The sequence below is a fragment of the Trichechus manatus genome, unplaced genomic scaffold (assembly GCF_000243295.1).
Source record: "Trichechus manatus latirostris isolate Lorelei unplaced genomic scaffold, TriManLat1.0 scaffold00015, whole genome shotgun sequence".
Classification (NCBI taxonomy): Eukaryota; Metazoa; Chordata; class Mammalia; order Sirenia; family Trichechidae; genus Trichechus; species Trichechus manatus.
The window spans coordinates 22,108,019-22,129,054 of NW_004443951.1; the positions used below are offsets into that span (position 1 = coordinate 22,108,019).

General features: G+C 40.1%; 2 protein-coding genes across 2 annotated transcripts in view; one reads left to right on the plus strand and one right to left on the minus strand.

Annotated features, from left to right (window-relative positions):
* Positions 1-21,036, minus strand: part of ZMYM4 (zinc finger MYM-type containing 4) — a 204,311-nt gene that overhangs the window by 169,880 nt on the left and 13,395 nt on the right. The gene's annotated exons all lie outside the window — the stretch shown is intronic.
* On the plus strand, positions 19,126-20,004 carry LOC101347987 (40S ribosomal protein S20-like). Its single transcript, XM_012554245.2, has one exon. It carries the CDS (start codon positions 19,261-19,263, stop codon positions 19,621-19,623), a length of 363 nt encoding a protein of 120 aa, XP_012409699.1. The 5' UTR covers positions 19,126-19,260; the 3' UTR covers positions 19,624-20,004.

Sequence of the window (21,036 nt, forward strand, 5' to 3'; positions counted from 1 at the left end):
ATGCCTGGAGATATTGCTGGTTGTCTTGGCTTGGGGGGAGATGAGGTGCTACTGGCATCTAGTGGACAGAGGGCAAATATGTTGCTAAACATCCTACAATGCACAAGACAACCCACATAACAAAGAATTATCTGGTCCAGAATGTCAATAATACCGAAGTTGAGAAACCCTGATCTATAATTTAAACTATGGTTATTAAGTAATCATCATTCATCAGCAGAGTGATCTAAACTAAGTAAATAATAGCTTCCTTCTCCATCCCCATTACTGTGTGTATATTTTTTGCCCAGTTTTCCCATCTCAGTTTATGGCGCCACTAACTATACACTTTTTCAAACTGAAGCCTGGAGGTCAGTGGTCTTCTTTATTTCCCTATGTTCATCAGCAAGTCCTACTGACTCTTCCTCCAAAATACATTACAACCAGTTCTCACCATCTCTATCCTACTTCGAACCATGATTAATCTCTCACCAGGATTATAGCAATAGACACCTAACTGACTTTCCTGTTTACCATCTAGCCCTTGAAGTTCACCCTGTACACAGGAGCTAAAAGAATCTTTTATAGAGATCATATCCAAAAATCACCAACTGAGGCGGGACCAAGATGGTGGAACACACAGACGCTTCCTGTCATCCCTCTTAAACCAAGACCGAAAAAACAAGTGAATCGATTATGACAATCTAGGAACCCTAATCATCAAAGCTAAAGAATCGGACTCAGTGGCAGGTGAAGGAGAGACAATTCAAATGCAGCAGAGAAGTACAGATGGTGCCCTGCTGGCTGAGTCTGCACAGCACACATGGGCTGAAGCAAGCAGCATCACTCAAAGATGAGCCTCACCACATCTGGTGCAGCCAAGAAGCAGCAAATCTACACACACCTCCAGAACAAAGTAGCAGCGACACCAGGCCTGTGAAAGACAAGTGCAAGCTTCTAACCTACAGCGCGGGGGCAAAATAACCCCTCCTCCTCCCAGAGTTTCACAGCAGAAAAGTGCTTCCTTCTCCTACCCACCTCTTACCCCGCTCCACTCTGACACCAGTCCAGCAGTATTCAACAGCTGCCATGCCCCCTAAGCCTGGAACTCATGGCTGGATGGGAGGCCCTGCCCTTTTGCCCAGCCACTGGCATAAGGGGTCCATGGCCATGCAGCGCCTTCACCCTTTCCCAGACCTGTGTGGGCCTATTCAACACCTCACGCCCTCATTAGCATAAAACAGCACAGCATAAACCTGAAGCCCATTTTCAACTGCAGCAGATTTGTGACATTTGACACCGCCACGCCCCGTAAGTAGCCCTGATGGCATAGTGGTTAAAGAGCTCAGTTGCCAACCAAAATGTCAGCAGTTCGAATCCACTAGCCACTCCTTGGAAACCCTCTGGAGCATTTCTACTCTGTCCTATAGGGTCACTGAGAGTTGGAATCTACTCGAAAACAACAGGTTTTTTTTGCCCCCTAAGCAGGGGCCTCACCAACCCACACAGGGGACCTGAAGGCTGGTGGCACCACCCACTCCATCTAGCCACCCACAACAGGGGTCTGAGAATTAGTGGCACCTCCCACACCCTCCAGCCAACAGCACCGGGTGCCCAAGGATCAGCTGCAATACTCTCCACCACAACGTGCTCTAGTGAACAGGGACATGCCCCTCACCTAGACACCCAGGGGCAGCTGTCAGGCCCCTGTCTTGCTCCACACAAAACCCCTTAATTCAGCCAGACACCGGTGCCTGCTCTAAACACCCCTATGCAGCCCTACCCACCTAAGACTGTAGGTGAGAGTCTGCAGCACACACTCAGTGACTGATGACCCAGACACCTGTGCTGCAACCCTACAAGAAAAGTGAACAGATTCACACATCCAGTAGCTGCTCTGACCACCTGGAGACAGGATGTGAGAGCTTCAAAGACGTCAATAAACAAAGTAGTTCACATGCCCAGCCTACTTGGCATATGAAAAAAAATAACAAAACAAAAAGTCAGAATACAGTAAACATAGAATTAATTAATTAATTAACTCATTGACATCTCAGAGACAACAGTCAATATTAGATCACATAAAGAAGCAGGTCAAGATGGCTCCAGCCAGAATGAAGAACACCAGAGACACAAGGAAAAGATTAGCCCAAGAGACAGAAAGGGCCACATAAACCAGAGACTCCAAAACATAAAAGACCTGTAAAAAGAAAACTACAAAACATGACTGCAAGAAACCAAAAGACCTCATCCATGAACTGGGTACTGAAGAGGATCACCCTGTCTTTTTTACGCTCCTTCAAAGGTTCCATACTTGGTGTCTTGAAAAGGGATCATATCCAGCAGTTGGTTTATCTAACAGGAAAATCTGCAGAGTAGAGATATACATAAAAGCGCTTTCCACTTTAGGTAAATTTCTTTCAGAAGCAATAAAGAAACTATAAATTACTTACATTGGAAAGGTATTATGGCTAGGATTTTACTCATATTTAATGTACTGCTATAAAAATCTTATCACACATTCTTTGCAAATAAAGGGGTTGAATTATCAAATTTTCATTTTTTTTTTAATTTGAATTCCCAGTAAATTTAGTTCAGCCTACCTGAGGATCTCCTAAAAAGGCAATCCCAAAGGTTTATTTTGTTTTCTAGCCACCACTTGTTTTAAACAAGGACATCCTGCATATTTTTCATTTCCAATTCCAGCAAAACTCTTTCTACCTAACCAAAAGACAACATTTACATTATATAAACCAAGATCATTCATCATCTCTTCCTTCCTTCCTTCCCTCCTCCCTCCCTCTTTTCCTTCCTTCCTTTCTTCTGGCTTCTACAGTTCTCACCTGGCATTAGGTCTCTATTCCTAGCAGGAGATTGCGAGGTAACCAGTGGTGTCACTTTATAGAAGATTCTGATGAACATTCTGACACTTTCTCATTCTTACCTAAGCTAGGGTCCACCTAAAGGAATGTTGTAAGCTTTCTACATGGCTTTGTGTGAGGTAGAAGAGACTTTAATTCATAAATACAAGGCTGTAAAGTATAATGATTAAAAGCATGGATGCTGAGGAAAAAAAAAAAAAAACCAAAAAAGACCTACGTAAGTGGAAAAATATACCATGCTCATGGATAGGAAGACTCAACATTGTTAAAATGTCAATTCTACCCAAAGTGATCTACAGATACAATGCAATCTCGATCCAAATTCCAATGGCATTTTATAATGAGATGGAGAAACAAGTAATGAAATTTATATGGAAAGGGAAAAGGCCCCAGATAAGTAAAGCATTACTGAAGAAGACGAACAACATGGGAAGTCTCATGCTACCTGATTTTAGAACCTATTACACCGCCACAGTAGTCAAAACAACCTGGTACTGATGTAATAACTGACACATAGACCAACCTAACAGAATTTAGAACCCAGACATAAATCCATCCACCTTTAAGCAGGTGATAGTTGACAAAGGCCCTAAGTCCATTAAGTGGGGAAAAGACAATATCTTTAACAAATGGTGCTGGCATAACTAAATGGTGCTGGCATAACTAAAAAAATGAAACAGGACCCATAACTCACACCATACACAAAAACTAACTCAAAATGGATCAAAGACCTAAATATAAAATCAAAAACGATAAAGATTATGGAAGAAAAAACAAGGACAACGCTAGGGACCCTAATACACAGCATAAATAGTATACAAACCATAACTAACAATGCATAAACACCAGAAGAGAAACTAGGTATCTAGAAGCTCCTAAAAACCAAACACTTATGCTCATCAAAAGACTTCACCAGAACAGTAAAAAGACAACCTACAGACTGGGAAAAAATTTTTGGCTACAATATATCCGACAAAGGATAATCTTTAAAGTCTACAAGATACTGCAACACCTCAACAATAAAAAGATAAATAATCCAATTAAAAAATGGGCAAAGGATATGAACAGACACTTCACCAAAGAAGACATTCAAGCGGCTAACAGACACATAAGGAAATGCTCGCGATTATTAACCATTAGAGAAATGCAAATCAAAACTACAATGAGATACCATCTCACCCCAACAAGGCTTGCACTAATCCAAAAAACACAAAACAACAAATGCTGGAGAGACTATAGGGAGATTGGAACTCTAGTGGGAATATAAAATGGTACAACCACTTTGGAAAATGATATGGTGCTTCCTCAAAAACTAGAAACAAATACCATATGATTCAGCAATCCCAGTGCTAGGAATATATCCTAGAGAAATAAGAGCTGTCACAGGAACAGACATATGCACACCCATATTCACTGCAGCACTATTCACAATAGAAGAAAGATGGAAACAACTTAAATGCCCATCAAGAAATGAACGGATAAACAAATTACGGTACATACACACAATGGAATACTATGCAATGATAAAGAAAAATGATGAATCCGCAAAACATCTCAACATGGATGAATCTGGACAGCATTATGCTGAGTGAAATTAGTCAATCACAAAAGGACAAATATTTGTATGAGACCACTATTATAAGAACTCAGTAAAAGGTTTAAACACAGAAAAAAGCATTCTTTGGTGGATAAGAGGGTGGGCAGGAAGGGGGGGAAAGGAAATCACTAACTAGATAGTAAACAAGGGTCAACTTCAGTGAAGGGAAGGGCAACATACAATACAGGGGAAGTCAGCACAACTGGACCAACGCAAAAGCAAAGAAGTTTCCTAGAGAGATCAAAACACTTTGAGGGACAGAGTAGCCGGGACTGCAGCGTGGGGACCACAGCCTGGGGACCACAGTTTCAGGGGACATCGAGGTCAATTCACATAACACAGTTTATAAAGAAAATATTCTACATCCCACTTTGGTAAGCTGCGTGTGGGGTCTTAAAAGCTTGCAAGCAGCCATCTAAGATACATCTATTGATCCCATCCCATTTGGAGCAAAGGAGAATGAAGAAAACCAAAGACACAAGGAAAATATTAGCCCAAAGGACTGAAGAACCAAATAAACAAGAGACCCCATCAGCCTAAGACAAGAAGAACTAGATGGTGCCCAGCTACCACCAATGACTGCCCTGACAGGGAACACAACAGAGTCCCAGACAGAACAGGAGAAAAGTGTAAAACAGAATTCAAATTCTAGTAAAAAGACCAGACTTGATGCTCTGACAAGAGACTGGAGGAACCCCTGAAACTATGGTCCTGGACACTCTGTTAACCCAGAACTGAAACCATTCCCAAAGCCCAATCTTCATACAAAGATCAGACAGGACCATAAAACAAAAAATAATACACGTGAGGAACGTGCTCCTTAGTTCAATCAGATATATGAAACCAAATGGGCAGCTCCCGTCCAAAAGCAGGATGAGAAGGCAGGAAGGTATAGGAACGGATTGAATGGACACAGAGAACCCAGGTTGGAAAGGGGGAGTGTGCTGTCACATTGTGGGCACTGCAACCAATGTCACAAAACAATATGTGTATAAATTTTTGAATGAGAAATTAACTTGAGCTGTAAACCTTCACCTAAAGTACAATAAAAAAAAAAGAAAGAAAAAGAAAACCACCAACTGGCTTCTCAAAAAAATATCTAACATTGTTTCTCCCACCCAGTCACTATCATATTATCCTATGCTATATCATTTTCTTGACTATTTGAAATTATTTTATCTATTTCTTGTTTATTTTCTATCCTATCCCAACCACTAGCACGAATCTTGTCCTTCTTGTTCACTGCTATTTCTCCAGTACCTAAGACCATGAGTAGCACGTGCCCTAAATATTTCTTGAACAAATCTCTGATACTGATAGTGGGCTTATTTGCTCTACTAGGGCCTAGGAGTAACAATACATCCCTACAGGAAGGGGGCTGAATCTCTACTGGAACAAATTGATATTCCCCATGTTAGTCAAGAAACAAAAAAATCTTAGGTCAGGAAGTGAGGTCCTGGGAAGAGAGGGAAAAAAAAAATTCTTTCTCCCAGGTCTCAACCTGCTTCCAGGTTCCAAAGAAAAGATGCCCTCTGTTCACTAGGAGGCAGGCTGAAGGCTCAGCAGGTAGTTGTTGCCTATTACTCCTAGATCAACTATATATAAGAAACAGTTATATTGTTTTGTAATTCTCTTCTATTATCTTGAGCTTTTAGTAAAGTCTTGTTTTAAAGCTGCAGCCTGTTATCAGCTGTGCTGGGTAGAAATAAGCAGATTCTGTCTCCACACTTGAGCTGCAGGGCCCAAGCAGGATCCCTCCTAAGGCTAGCGTGCTGGTAGTAAAGATAATTACAAAGAAATTCTCCCATGAAGGATAAGTAGACAGTCAGGGAAAGAGGAAGACTCCTGACGAGATGGACTGACACAGTGACTGCAACAGTTGGCTCAAACACAGCAATGATTGTGAGGATGGCACAGGACTGGGCAGTGTTTTGTTCTGTTGTGCACAGGGTCGCTATGAGTCGGAAACGACTCTACGGCACCCAACAACAACAAGAACAATGAGGTAAGCTACCTCTCAGCAAAGAGAGAGACTGCCACCATTACCCATCTTTCAGAATTATAATAGTATTACAGGAACCAACTTTATATGTGATCATATTTTCATTTTTGAAAATAAATCTGCCTCCAGTGTGTAAAATGAATGGGACAGAGGGAACAGTAGAGAAGAGAGAAGGAAAAGAAGAGCTCTAAAGGCAAGGAAAGTTAGAAAACAAGCAAAATAACAGAATTAGGGTGATGGCAATAGAAATAAAAACGATTTTTAAAATCATATCTGAGGTAGTTTCAATAAGACTCAGTAATCACAACTGGATAATAAGGGAAATTAAAGAAGCAAAAATGACTCCAAGATTTCTAACTTTGGTAACTAGAAACCAATAACTAAAACAGAGAATATAGTAAGAAAAACAGATTGAGGAGGAGTGAGCACTATTTGGGAGAGCAAGTACATGGCAGGGAGGGAGGAATAGAGTTCACTTTTAGGCAAAATAAATATGCAGTATTTGTGAAACTGCAAAAGACATATCAAAGCATACATTTGGAAATACAGATTTTGAGTTTTGAAGACAAAACAGAAGCAAAGAAATAAAGAAAATTATATAATGTATTCAATGGAAAGTAGTTAAACTAAAGGAACCCTGGTGCTGCACTGCTTAAGTGCTCAGCAGATAACCGAAAGGTCAGCGGTTCAGGCCCACCAGCTGCTCCGTGGGAGAAAGATGTTGCAGTCCGCTTCCGTAAAGATTACCGCCTTGGAAACCCAATGGGGCAGTTCTACTCTGACCTACAGGGTTGCTATGAGTCAGAATCAACTTGACAGCAGTGGGCTTGGTAGTTAAACTAGTAAAGAATGTCTCCCTCGAGCATTGTGCTCTCTTAAAGAATTATCTATATGAGATCAAACTGACAACAGCAACATAAAAAGTTAGACAGGAAGGTTAGAGGGCAGTGAGTTTATGTTAATGGGGAAGAAACAACTCAGAAAAGGAGGGTATGAACGGTTGCACAACTTGAAGAATGTAATCAATGTCACTGAATTGTACATGCAGAAATTGTTGAACTGGTGTATGTTCTGCTATCCATATTTTCAATAACAAAAAAATAAAATATAAACTATTTAAAAAAGAAAAAATTACAACTGTGGTAGAGACTACCCAAGAACATCACAGGGTGAGGAACACTTACTGGGCATGCAGAAAGACTCAGACCCGCCCTATTCTGGTATGACCTCATTAACATAATAAAAGAAAGCTACCGATTACCAAACAGGGTAGTATTTACAAATACAAGGGTTAGGGTTTCCACATTTCCTTTGGAGGGACATAATTCAATCTACAACACCCATGGATTACTATTCAGCAATAGAAAAGGATGAACTATTGCTACATGCAACAACCTGGGTGAATCCCCAAAGAACTATATTGAGTGAAAAAAGCCAACCCCAAAATGTTACATACTATTATAAATAAAATTTTTGGAACAATAAAATTTTATAACCCAAAAAAAAAAAAGACTAAAAGAAAGCAATTCAACAACAGAACCACGAGAATTCCATCTTACACATAAGGGAGGGAATCGGCAACTGGGTCAGTGTCTAAGAAAAGTCAAACCAGAAAAGGTCTGAAAAGCAACAATTAGACTTGGTGTTCATTAGATCATTGAGAAGAAATGCCTGATCATCTACTTCCAAAAGATCACAACCATTGCAAACCCCATGGAGCAAGGTTCTACTCTAAAACATATGCAGTCACCAGGAATTGGAATCAACTTGATGTCAACTGGTTTGGTTTTCTTGTTTTGTTTTTGGTAATATTAAAAAGAAGAATTTCAGCAATGAGATGAAAAAAGAAGTCAGATGTAGGCTGGGAAGTAAATGATAAATGAGGAACTAGACACTACCTCATAAAGATTCTAACTTCAGGGGGCAGGGTCAACATGGTGAAGTAGTCAGAAGCTTCCACTGGTCCCTCTTACAACAAACGCCCGAAAAAACAAGTGAGTCAATTATATATAACAATCTAGGAGCCCTAAACATCAAAGGCAAAGTTGAGGAATCGAACTGAGTGGCAGGGAGACGGACAGACAGTTCAGAAGCAGTGAGGAGTTGCCAAATCTGACCCAGCAGGAGCTGGAGCCCTTCAAGCCGGATCAGCTTGTACTGTGCAGTGAGACAAGCAGCAGCGCTCAAGAGGCATCTTCCACATCGGGAGAGACCCAGCGGCAGACAGTCTACTCGGTCATCCAGAATCAGTTAGAAGCAGCCCTCAATCAGCAAAGATAAGTACTTGCATCTGGCCTACCGCACTGATCAAAAACACACTCCTTTGGGAAAAACCTCTCTCCCATTTAACTCCCCGCTTCATGCTCTACACTGGGTCCAGGATGGCTTCAATGATGTCAAGTCCCCTGGCTCGGAAGTAGGACACATCACGTGCCCTAAGCCATTCTCCCAGCCTTGGATGAACTAACAAACAGGAAAAAAAAATCTGCCAGCTCCCCTAAGCCAGGAACTCAGGGTAGGCACAGCTCCTTTGCCTACACACAGGCAATAAGGGGTCCATGGACTTTCCTTTTCCCCTGCAGAGATTTGTGTGGGCCCATTCAAACAGCATAGGCCCACAGTACCACAGTACAACAGGGTATATACCTGAAGTCTCACTTCAACTGTTTCAGCTGTGAAGTGGCAGGTTTGTGACATCTGACACTAGTCTGCCCATTAAGCAGGGTCTTCACCTACCCACATCAGCGGCCTGAGGACTCGTGGCTACACCCATGCCACCTAGTCACCTGCAACAGGGGCCCAAGAATAAGTGATGCCCCCCCAGTCCTTAAAGCCAACAGCATTGGGTATTCATAGTCCAGCTACAAAACTCACCAACCTACATGCTCTAGGGAACAGGGACACACTTTCCTCCAAGACACCCGGGGACAGCCGTCAGCCCCCTGCCTTGCTCAGAGCGTGTCCCCCACCTGCAGCCAGATGTCTCTGCCTACACCAAACACCCATGCCTGTCTAGGACTGTAGGTGAGAGCCTAACCACACACTTGGTGGCTATCTATCTGGGCACCTGAACTGAATCCATACATAAGAGGTGGCAGACTCCTGAACTCACATACCTAGTAACAGATCTAACCACCTGGTGTCAGAACATTAGAGCTTCAAAGCTGCCAATAATCAAACTAGCTCACATACTTAATAGTAGGTCTGGCCACCTGGTGGCAGAATGTTGGAGCTTCAGGGGCACCAGTGATCAGTCTAGCTCACACGAGCAGCCTATCTGGGCATATCAAAATAAACAAAACAAGAAGCTAGGAAACAGTAAGCAAACATAAAAGGAATAAATATAACTTATTGACAGCTTGGCAGACAACACTCAATATCAAATCACAGAAAGAAGTAGTCCATTATGGCTTCGACAAGCTCCCAAAATAATCAAGAGATTTTCTGGAAGAACAGAATTTTCTGAAATTACAGGAGGCAGAATACAAAAGATTAATATACAGAACTCTTCAAGACATTAGGAAGGCTGGAGTCTTAAAAGCCTGTGAGCAGCCATCTAAGATACTCCACTGGTCTCACCCCTTCGGGAGCAAAGGAGAATGAAGACAACAGGATACAAGGAAAAGACTGGTCCAAAGGACTAATGGACCACAGCTACCACACCCTCCACCAGACGGAGTCCAGTACAGATAGATGGTGCCCGGCTACCACCACAGACTGCTCTGACCAGGATCACAATAGAGGGTCCTGGACAGAGCTAGAAAAAGATGTAGAACAAAATTCTAACTCCAAAAAAAAGACCAGATTTACTGGCCTGACTGGAGAAACCCCAACAGTATGGTACCCGGACACCCTTTTAGCTCAGTGGTGAAGTCACTTCCGAAGTTCACCATTCAGCCGGAGACTGAACAGCCTCATAAAACAAAACAGGACTAACGAGGCACAGAAGTCCAGGGACAAGGACTAGTAGGCAGGAGGGGACAAGAAAGCTGGTGATAGGAAACCCAAAGTTGAGAAGCGACAGTGTTGACATGTCATGGGGTTGTTAACCATTATTATAGAGAAATATGTGTACTAACTGTTTAATGAGAAACTATTATTTCTGCAAACCTTCATCTAAGATACAAAACAAAAAAGAATTAACTAATAAAAAAAAGAGATCAGACAAAACGCAGACCTAGCAACAGAGGAACTTAAGAAGATTAGAGAAGAGCATAAGGACAAATTTAACAGGCTGCAAGAATCCACAGAGAGACAGCAATCAGAAATCCAGAAGATTAACAACAAAATCCAGAATTAGACAACGCAATAGAAAATCAGAAGCAGAACTGAGGCAATGGAAGTCAGAATTAGTGAGAAAGAAGATAAAGCACTTGACACCAACTTATTTGAGGAAAAACCAGATAGAAGAATTTTAAAAAATGAGAAAATCCTTAAAATTATGTGGGACTCTATCAAGAGGAATAACCTATGGGTGATTGGAGTACCAGAACGGGGGGGATTACAGAAAATAGAGAGAGAGAATTGTTGAAGATTTGTTGTCAGAAAACTTCCTTGATATTGTGAAAGATAAAAAGATATCCATCCAAGATACTCATCAAACCCTACACAAGGTAGATCCCAAAAGAAAGTCACTAAGACATATTCTAATCAAAGTTGCCAAAACCAAAGATAGAGTATTTTAAGAGCAGCTAGGGATAAATAAAAAATCATCTACAAAGGAGAGTCAATAAGACTAAGCTCGGGCTACTCAGCAGAAACCATGCAGGCAAGAAGGCAATGGGACGACATATATAAAGCCTTGAAGAAAAACAACTGCCAGCCAAGAATCATGTATCCAGCAAAATTGTCTCTCAAATATGATGGCGAAATTAGGGCATTTCCAGATAAACACAAGTTTAGGGAATTCACCAAAACCAAACCAAACTTACAAGAAATACTAAAGAGAGTCCTCAATAACATCAGATAACAAGACTAGAACACAGGACAGAGCACCCAGATATCAACCCAGATAGGGAAGTCACAAAAATAAACTAAAGCTAAAACCTGAAAATAGGGAAACAGAGACGTCAGTATGTAAAAGAAAACAACATTAAAAGAGACGTCAGTGTGTAAAAGAAGACATTAAAACAAAAAAAAGGGACTTAAAAGATGTAGACACAGATCTTTCATATGGAGAAAATATAAAGAAATGAAAGACTGGTTTAAACTTAGAAAACTAGGGATAAATATTAAGGTAACCACAAAAGAAACTAACAATCCTACACATGAAAATAAAAAACTAGAAAAATATAAAGACTCAGCAAATACAAAATCAACAACAATGAAAAAGGGGGAAAAAATACATAAAGAAAAACAACTCAGCCCAGAAAATTAAGTGGAACAAAGAAACTTGCAACAACACACAAAAAAAAGACATCCAAATGACACCACTAAACTCATACCTATCAATAATTACACTGAATGTAAATGGACTAAATGCACCAATAAAGACACAGAAAATGGCATAATGGATTTAAAAAAAAACATGTTCCGTCTGTATGTGGCCTACAAGAGACACACCTTAGACTTAAAGACATAAACTAAAACTCAAAGGATGGAAAAAAATATATCAAGGAAACAACACTCAAAAAAGAGCAGAAGTGGCAATATTAATCTCTGACAAAATAAACTTTAAAGTAAAATCCACCACAAAGGATAAGGAAGGACACTACATAATGATTAAAGGGTCAATACACCAGGAGGACATAACTATAATAAATATTTACACACCCAACAACTGGGCTTCAAAATACATAAACTCTAACAGCCCTGAAGACGAAGACAGACAGTTCCACAATAATAGTAGGAGACTTCTACATACCACTTTCAGTGAAAGAACATTCGGAAAGAAGCTCAATAAAGACACGGAAGATCTGAATGCTACAATCAACCAACTTGCTCTCATGGACATATACCGAACACTCCACCCAACAGCAGCCAAGTATACTTTCTTTTCCAATGCACATGGAACATTCTCCACAACAGACCACGTATTAGGCTATAAAGCAAGCCCTAACAGAATCCAGAGCACTGAAATATTAAAAAGCATCTTTTCTGACCATAAAGCCATAAAAGTAGAAATCAATAACAGAAAAAGCAAGAAAAAAAAATCAAACACATGGAAATGGAACATCTTGCTCAGAAACTACTGGATTACAGAAGAAATTAAGGACGAAATAAAGAAATTCACAGAATCAAATGAAAATGAAAACACATCCTACCAGAACCTTTGGGGCTCAGCAAAAGAAGTGCTCAGAGGGCTGTCCCTAGCAATAAATGCACACATCCAAAAAGAAGAAGGGGGCCAAATTCAAAACATTAACCTTACAACTCCAACAAGTAGAAAGAGAGCAGCAAAAGAGGACCTTAGGAGCCAGAAGAAAGGAAAATAATAACAATCAAAACAGAATTAAATGAAACAGAACAGAAAAACAATTGAAACAGTTAACAAGACTAAAAGCTGGTACTTTGAAAACATCAACAAAATTAATAAACCACTGGCCAAACTGACAAAAGAAAAACAGGAGAGGAGGCAATTAACCCGTTTAAGAAATGAGATGGGTGATATCACAACAGACTCAAATGAAATTAATAGAATCAGGATACAATGAAAACTTGTACTCTAACAAACTTGAAAACCTAGAGGAAATGGACAAATTTCTAGAAACTCACTACCTACCTAAACTAACAAAAACAGAGGTAGAACAACTAAATAAACCTATAACAAAAGAAAAGATTGAAACGGTAATTTTAAAACTCCCAACAAAAAAAGTCCTGGCCCCAACAGCTTCACTGAGGAATTCTACCAAACTTTCAGAGAAGAGTTAACACCGCTACTACTAAAGGTATTTCAGAGCACAGAAAAGGACGGAATACTCCCAAACTCATTTTACGAAGCCAGCATAACCAAATACCAAAATCAGGTAAAGACATCACAAAACAAGAAAATTACAGATCAATATCCTTCACAAACACTGACACAAAAATCCTTAACAAAATTCTAGCCAACAGAACTCAGCAACATATCAAAAAAATAATTCACCATAATCAAGTGGGATTCATAGCAGGTATGCAGGGATGGTTCAACATTAGAAAATCAATGTAATCCATCGCATTAATAAAACGAAAGACATGAACCACATGATCTTCTCAATTGATGCAGAAAAGGCATCTGACAAAGTCCAACACCCATTCAGGATAAAAACTCTCAACAAAACAGGAACGGAAAGGAAATTCCTCAACATAATTAAGGGCATTTATACAAACCCAACAGCCAACATCATCCTAAATGGAGAGAGTTTGAAAGCACTCCCCTTGGGAATGGGAACCACACAAGGATGCCCTTTATCACCATTCTTAGTCAACACTGTGCTGGAGGTCCTAGCCAGAGCAATTAGGCTAGAAAAAGAAATAAAGGGCATCCAAATTGGTAGGGAAGATGTCAAAGTATCTCTATTTGCAGACGATATGATCTTATACGCAGAAAACCCCAAAGAATCCACAAGAAAATGACTGAAACTAATAGAAGATTTCAACAAAGTTTCAGAATACAAGATAAACATACAAAAATCAGTTGGATTCCTCTACACCAACAAAGAGAACTTCAAAGAGGAAATCACCAAATCAATGCCATTTACAATAGCCCCCAAGAAGATAAAATACTTAGGAATAACTCTAACCAGAGACATAAAAGACCTATACAATGAAAACTCAAGACACTACTGCAAGAAACCAAAAGAGACCTACATATGTGGAAAAACATACCTTGCTCATGGATGGAAAGACTCAACATTGTGAAAAGGTCAATTCTACCCGGTGATCTATAGATATAACGCAATTCCAATCCAAATTCCAACGGCATTTTTTAAGGAGATGGAGAAACAAATCACCAACTTCATATGGAAAGGGATGAGGCCCCGGGTAAGTAAAGCATTACTCAAGAAGAACAACAAAGTGGGAAGCCTTACACTACCTGATTTTAGAACCTATTATACTGCCACGGTAGTCAAAACAGCCTGGTACTGTACAACAACAGATACATGGACCAATGGAACAGAATTGAAAATCCAGACATAAATTCATCCATCTATGAGCAGTTGATATTTGACAAAGGCCCTAAGTCCGTTAACTGGGGAAAAGACAGTCTCTAACAAATGGTGCTGGCATAACTGGATATCCATCTACAAAAAAAGGAAATAAGAGCCATACCTCACACCATGCATACAAACTGACTCAGAATGGATCATAAGACCTAAATATAAGATCTAAAACAATAAAGATAACGGAAAAAAAAATAAGGACAATGCTAGGAGCCCTAATACATGGCATAAACAGAATACAAACCATAACAAACAATGCACAAACACCAGAGGAGAAACTAGATAACTGGGAGCTCCTAAAAATCAAACACTTATGCTCATCAAAAGACTTCACCAAAACAGTATAAAGACAACCTGCAGACTGGGAAAAAAATTTTGGCTACAAGAAATCCGATCAGCATCTAATCTCTAAAATCTACAAGATACTGCAACATCTCAACAACAAAAAGACAAATAACCCAATTAAAAAATGGGCAAAGGATACGAACGGGCACTTCACCAAAGGAGACATTCAGGTGGCTAACAGTCACATGAAGAAATGCTCACGATCATTAGCCATTAGAGAAATACAAATCAAACCTACAATGAGATACCATCACACCCCAACAAGGCTAGCACTAATCCAAAAAACACAAAATAAATGCTAGAGACGCACTTATACACTGTTGGCAGAAATGTAAAATGGTACAACCACTTTGGAAATCGATTTGGTGCTTCTTTAAAAAGACAGAAATAGAAGTACCATATGATCCAGCAATCTCGCTGCTTGGAATATATCCTACAGAAATAAAAGCTGTCACACAAATAGCTATATGCACACCCATATTCACGGCAGCACTGTTCACGATAGCAAAAAGATGGTAACAAGCTAGGTGTCCATCAACGAACAAATGGATAAAGAAATTATGATATATTCACATAATATAATACTATACTATGATAAAGAACAACGATGACTCCGTGAAACATCTTATAAGATGGAAGAATCTGGAAGGCATTATGCTGAGTGAATTTAGCCAGTCATAGAAAGACAAATATTGCATAAGACCATTATTATAAGAACTCAAGAAAAGGTTTAAAAACAGAAGAAAACATTCTTTGATGGTTACGAGGGTGGGGAGGGAGGGTGAGGGTTATTCACTAACTAGATAGGAGACAAGAATGATCTTAGGTGAAGGGAAGGACAGCACACAGTACAGGCAAAGTCAGCACAACGGGACTAACCCAAAGCTAAAAAGTTTCCTGAATACAACCAAACACTTTGAGGGACAGAGCAGCAGGGGTAGGGATCTGGGGACCATGCTTTTAGGGGACATCTAGGTCAACTGGCATAACAAAGTTTATCGAGAAAATGTTCTGCATCCTACTTTGGTGAGTGGCATCTGGGGTCTTAAAAGCTAGCGAGCGGCCATCTAAGATGCATCAATTGGTCCCAACTACCTGGAGTAAAGGAGAATGAAGAACACCAAAGACACTAGGAAAGTATTAGCCCAAGACACAGAAAGGGCCACATAAATCGGAGACTGCATCAGCCCAAGACCAGAAGAACTAGATTGGGCCCACCTACCACCAATGACCGCCCTGACAGGGAACACAACAGAGAGTCCCTGATGGAGCAGGAGAAAAGCAGGGTACAGTATCTCAAATTCTAGTAAAAAGACCAGACCTTAATGGTCTAAGACTGGAGGAACCCCAGAAGGCATGACCCCCGGACTCTCTGTCAACCCAGAACTAAAAAGATTCCTGAGGTCAACTCTTCAGACAAAGATTAGACTCGACTGTGGGACATAAAATGATCCTCATGAAGAGTGTGCTTCTTAGCTCAAATAGATACATAAAACTAAATAGGCAGCTCCTGTCCGGAGGTGAGATGAGAAGGCAGAGAGGGTTAGGAGCTGGTTGAATGGACCCGGGAAATCAGGAATAGAAAGGAGGAGTGTGCTGTCACAGTATAGGGGGAGCAATTAGGGTCGCAAAACAATGTATGTATAAATTTTTGAGTAAGAGACTAACTTAAATTATAAACTTTCACTTAAAGTACAATAAAACAAGTATTAAAAAAAAAACTAACTTCAAGAAGTTTGCCTGAGTTCAGACTGCAATCTCTAAATATCATATCCCACTAAAAGTTACCAACTTCTTAGAAAAGTGGCTAATTCCAAGTCTGTGATATTAATATATAGGTTGTGCCTTGGACATCTTCTTGGCTAGAAAGTGAGCAATCTTTTCAAGGACCACTGAAGTCAAGTCAAAATGATACTGGAGCCAACCTTAAAGACCCCTGCAGTGGGCTGAATTGTGGCCCCCACAATATATGTCTACCCACAACCTCAGAAAGTGACTTTATTTGCAGTAAGGATCTCTGTAGGCTAATTAAGGTAAAAACTTTGAGATGAGATCATCCTGGATTGAGGGGGTCCTAAATCCAATAACCAGTGTCCTTAAAGAGAGAGTAAAGAAGACACAGACACAGAGAAAGGAAAGCCAGATGAAGACAGAGACTGAGACTGGAGTTGTGCTGCCAGAGGCCAAGGAACACCTAGGGCAACCAGAAGCCAGAAGAGGCAAAGAAAGATTCTCCACTAGAGCCTTCAGAGGGAGCATGGTTGTGCCAACATCCTCATTTTGGACTTCCAGTCTTCAGAACTGTGCAAGAATGTATTTCTGTTGTTTTACGCCAGCAAGTTTGCGGTAATTTGTTACTGCCACCTTACAAAACTAATAAAGACCCCTTGACCAAAAAATAATCAGACTTCCTGGAAAATGGTAGCATGGACATTTTTATAACTCCATCCCCCCACACAATTACCAAGGAAAACAACTACAAATCAGTACACTCAATTCTGTAAGAATTCCGAAATGCAATCAGAAGACTGTAGCAACTAAGTGAATGCTAAGTCAAGAAAAAAGTGACTTTTATACAGTAGGAAGACTTTTATTTTCCACTGTCTGTGTCTTCCCTCTCCCCAGCTCAGCAGCAGGCCATGAACTGCGGTCTCAGAGAGGGGACCTGATCTCTGGATCTGGAGTGAGCAGAGCAGACTTTGCTAGAGCTTTGTGTGTGTGTGTTCTGATCTGTCTAGGTGCTGCCTAAAAGACTGAAGCGCGTGTTTCCCTCGATTTGACCTGCCTCGGAGCTCACACTGGTCAGGTATGTGGCGGAGGCCAGCAAGCAACACCTGAAGGTGGTGACTGGCCTTTGCTGCCTAAGGCTAAACAGCGTAACTGGAACATAGAATTAATGCCTAAGGGCTGAAGGAGAAGCTACAGTTTCTTTTAGAAATTTGTGCTTTCAAGAGCACCATGTACACACGGGAACTGAGAAAGCCACACGCATGTTCGGAGCAAAGCACATGCACAGAAAATACCTAAGAACCTATGCTACCATTTTGGGCTGATCCCTTTGCATACTACATACATGCCAAAGTGCGGAAGAGAGTCCTGACACAGAGCCAAGTTGCAAGGACTGGAAAAAATGTTTTTGGCTTTTTTCCCCCCAGAGTACAAGGAAATCTCTCTCAAAACATTAGCTAGGTACAGGATGGGGAACAGGTCCTAGGTATTCACACACATCCAGAAGAGCTATCATTGCAAAAATAGGTAGGGGAAGTTGCTGAGTAGATGGATTACTATAGCCTTCAACAGTTAAAAAACAAATTTCCAAACCCTGGAGAAGGTGAAGAATCTGAACTTCAGAGCTAGCATATAATATTCAAATATCCTAGTTTCAACACAAAAATCACAAGGCATACAAAGCAACAAGGAAACAAAATGAAGTGACAGAAACCATCCCTATGGGAATCCAAATAATGATCAGACCAGAAGACTTTAAAATGACAATATTAACTATGCTGAAAGAACTAGAAAAACCCAGAAACGCAATACATGAACAAAACAAGAATATCAATAAAGAGAGACACTATAAAAAAGGAACCAAAAAGAACTACTGGAGCTGAAAATTACAGTAACTGAAAGGAAACTGTCACTGGAAAGGCTCAACAGCAGATTTAAGCTGGCAGAAGAGAGAATCTGTGAATCAGAGGGCAAGAAAATTGAAATTGTTAAGCCTGAGGAACAAAAACAAAAAAGAAAGAAGAAAAGTTAACAGAACCTAAAGAAATTATGGGACATCATTAAGGGAACCAACTTGTGCATTATGAGTGTCCCAGAAGGAGAAGAGAGGGAAACAGACAGAAAGAAATAATGATAGATAACTTCCTAAATTTGACAAAAGACATGAATCTAAATATCTAAGAAGCTCAATAAACACCAAATAGGATAAACCCAAAGACACTACACTGAGGCACTTTATGATGAAACTGTTGAAAACCAAAGATAAAAAGAAAATCTTGAATGCAGCAAGAAAAAAGTGAATCATCATATACAGGGGATCCTCAATAAGATTAAAGCTCAATTTCTCCTCAGAAACTCTGAAGGCCAGAGGGCAATGGGATGACATATTTAAAGTTCTGAAAGAAAAAAAAAAAGTAAACAAAGAATTCTATATCCAGCAAAAGTGTCCTTCAAGAACAATGGCGAGCTCTTTGAAGAAGACATGGTCGCCGCTGCAAAGGTGCCTCACTGGCCCATTCCTGCTCCTGACTCACCACTGTTTGCTCTTGCTGAGGAACAAGTCGGTCAGGAAGCCACACCGCAGCCATGGCTTTTAAAGACATGGGAAAGACATCTGTGGAACCAGAGGTGGCCATTCACCAGATTAGAATTCCTATAACCAGCAGCAGCATAAAATCCCTGGAGAAGGAGTGTGCTGACTTGATTAGAGGCACAAAGGAGAAGAACCTCAAAGTGAAGGGACCAGTTAGGATGCCTACCAAGACTTGGAGAATAACTATGAGGAAAAGCAGTCCTTGTGGCAAAAGTTCTAAGACCTGCGATCGTTTCCAGATGAAAATCCCCAAGCGACTCATCCACTTGCACAGTCCTTCCCAGACTGTTAAGCAGATCACTTCCATCAGTATTGAGCCTGGGACAGAGGTTGAAGTCACCATTACAGATGCTTAAATCAACTACTTTAATAAATTATCAGTTGGTTAAAAAAGAAAAGAACGAGGGTGAAATTAAGACAGTCCCAGACAAAAATAGAGGGGAATTCATTACAACTAAAACTGTTCTATAAGAAATGCTAAAGGGAGTTCTTCAGATGGAAAGGAAAGGACACTAGACAGTAACTCAAAGCCTTACACAGAAAAAACAATCTCTGGTAAAGATAATTTCATGGGCAAATGTAAGAGACAGTTTTATATTTTTGGTTTATAACTACAGGTGTTAGGTCCCACTTGATATAAAACAAATGCATTTAAAATTACTTTATGTTGGAGCACTGGTGGCACAGTGGTTAAAAGCCCAGGCTGCTAACCAAAAGGTCAGCAGTTCAAATCCACCAGCCAGCTCCTTGGAAACAACGGTGGCAGTTCTACCCTGTCCCACAGTGCCACTATGAGTCAGAATCAACTCAAGGGCAACAGGTATAAAGTTTATGTTACTGGGCCCAACCCACTGCCATCGAGTCAATTCCGACTCACAGTGACCCTATAGGACAGAGTAGAACTGCCCCATAAGGTTTCCAAGGAGTGCCTAGTGGATTCGAACTGCCAACCTTTTGGTTAGCAGCCACAGATCTTAACCACTATGCCACCAGGGTTTCCACATGATGTATAAAGATGTAAACTGTGATAGTAACATAAAGGGGAGGATGAGCGATATAACACAACAATGGGCAAAGGCTGTGTTATATGTATTTTAAAGACAGAGTTTTTATACGTTAGTGAAGTTAAATTGGTATCAATCTGAACTAGGTTGTTATAAATTTAGGATGTTAAATGTAATCCCCATGGTAACCAAACAAAATATCTAAAAAACACACACAAAAGGAAAAAAAGAAAAGAACCAAAATGGTTCACTACAAAAAATCAACTAAACACAAAAGACAACGGTATTGGAAGAAACGGGTATAAAGAGCTAAAAGATACACAAAAAACAAACAGCAAAATGGTAGAAGGAAGTCCTTCATTATCAGTAATTATTCTAAATGTATATGGAATAAACTCTCCAATCAAAAGTCAGAGATTGGAAAATGGGTTTTAAAAAAAAAAAAAGATCCATTTATATGCTGTCTACAAGGGACATACCTTAGACTCAAAGACACAAATGGCTGAAAATGAACGAATGGGAAAAAAAATATTCCATGCACACAGGAACCAAAAGACAGCTAGGGTGGCTATATTAATATAAGACAAAATAGACTTTAAGTCAAAATCTGTTAGAAGAGACAAAGAGAATTATATAACGATAAAAGGATCAATTTATCAAGAAGATACATATGTACACCTAACATCAGAGCTCCAAAATATATAAAGCAAACACAGAATTGAAGGAAGAAATCCCACTACAATTATAGTGGGATACTTTAATACG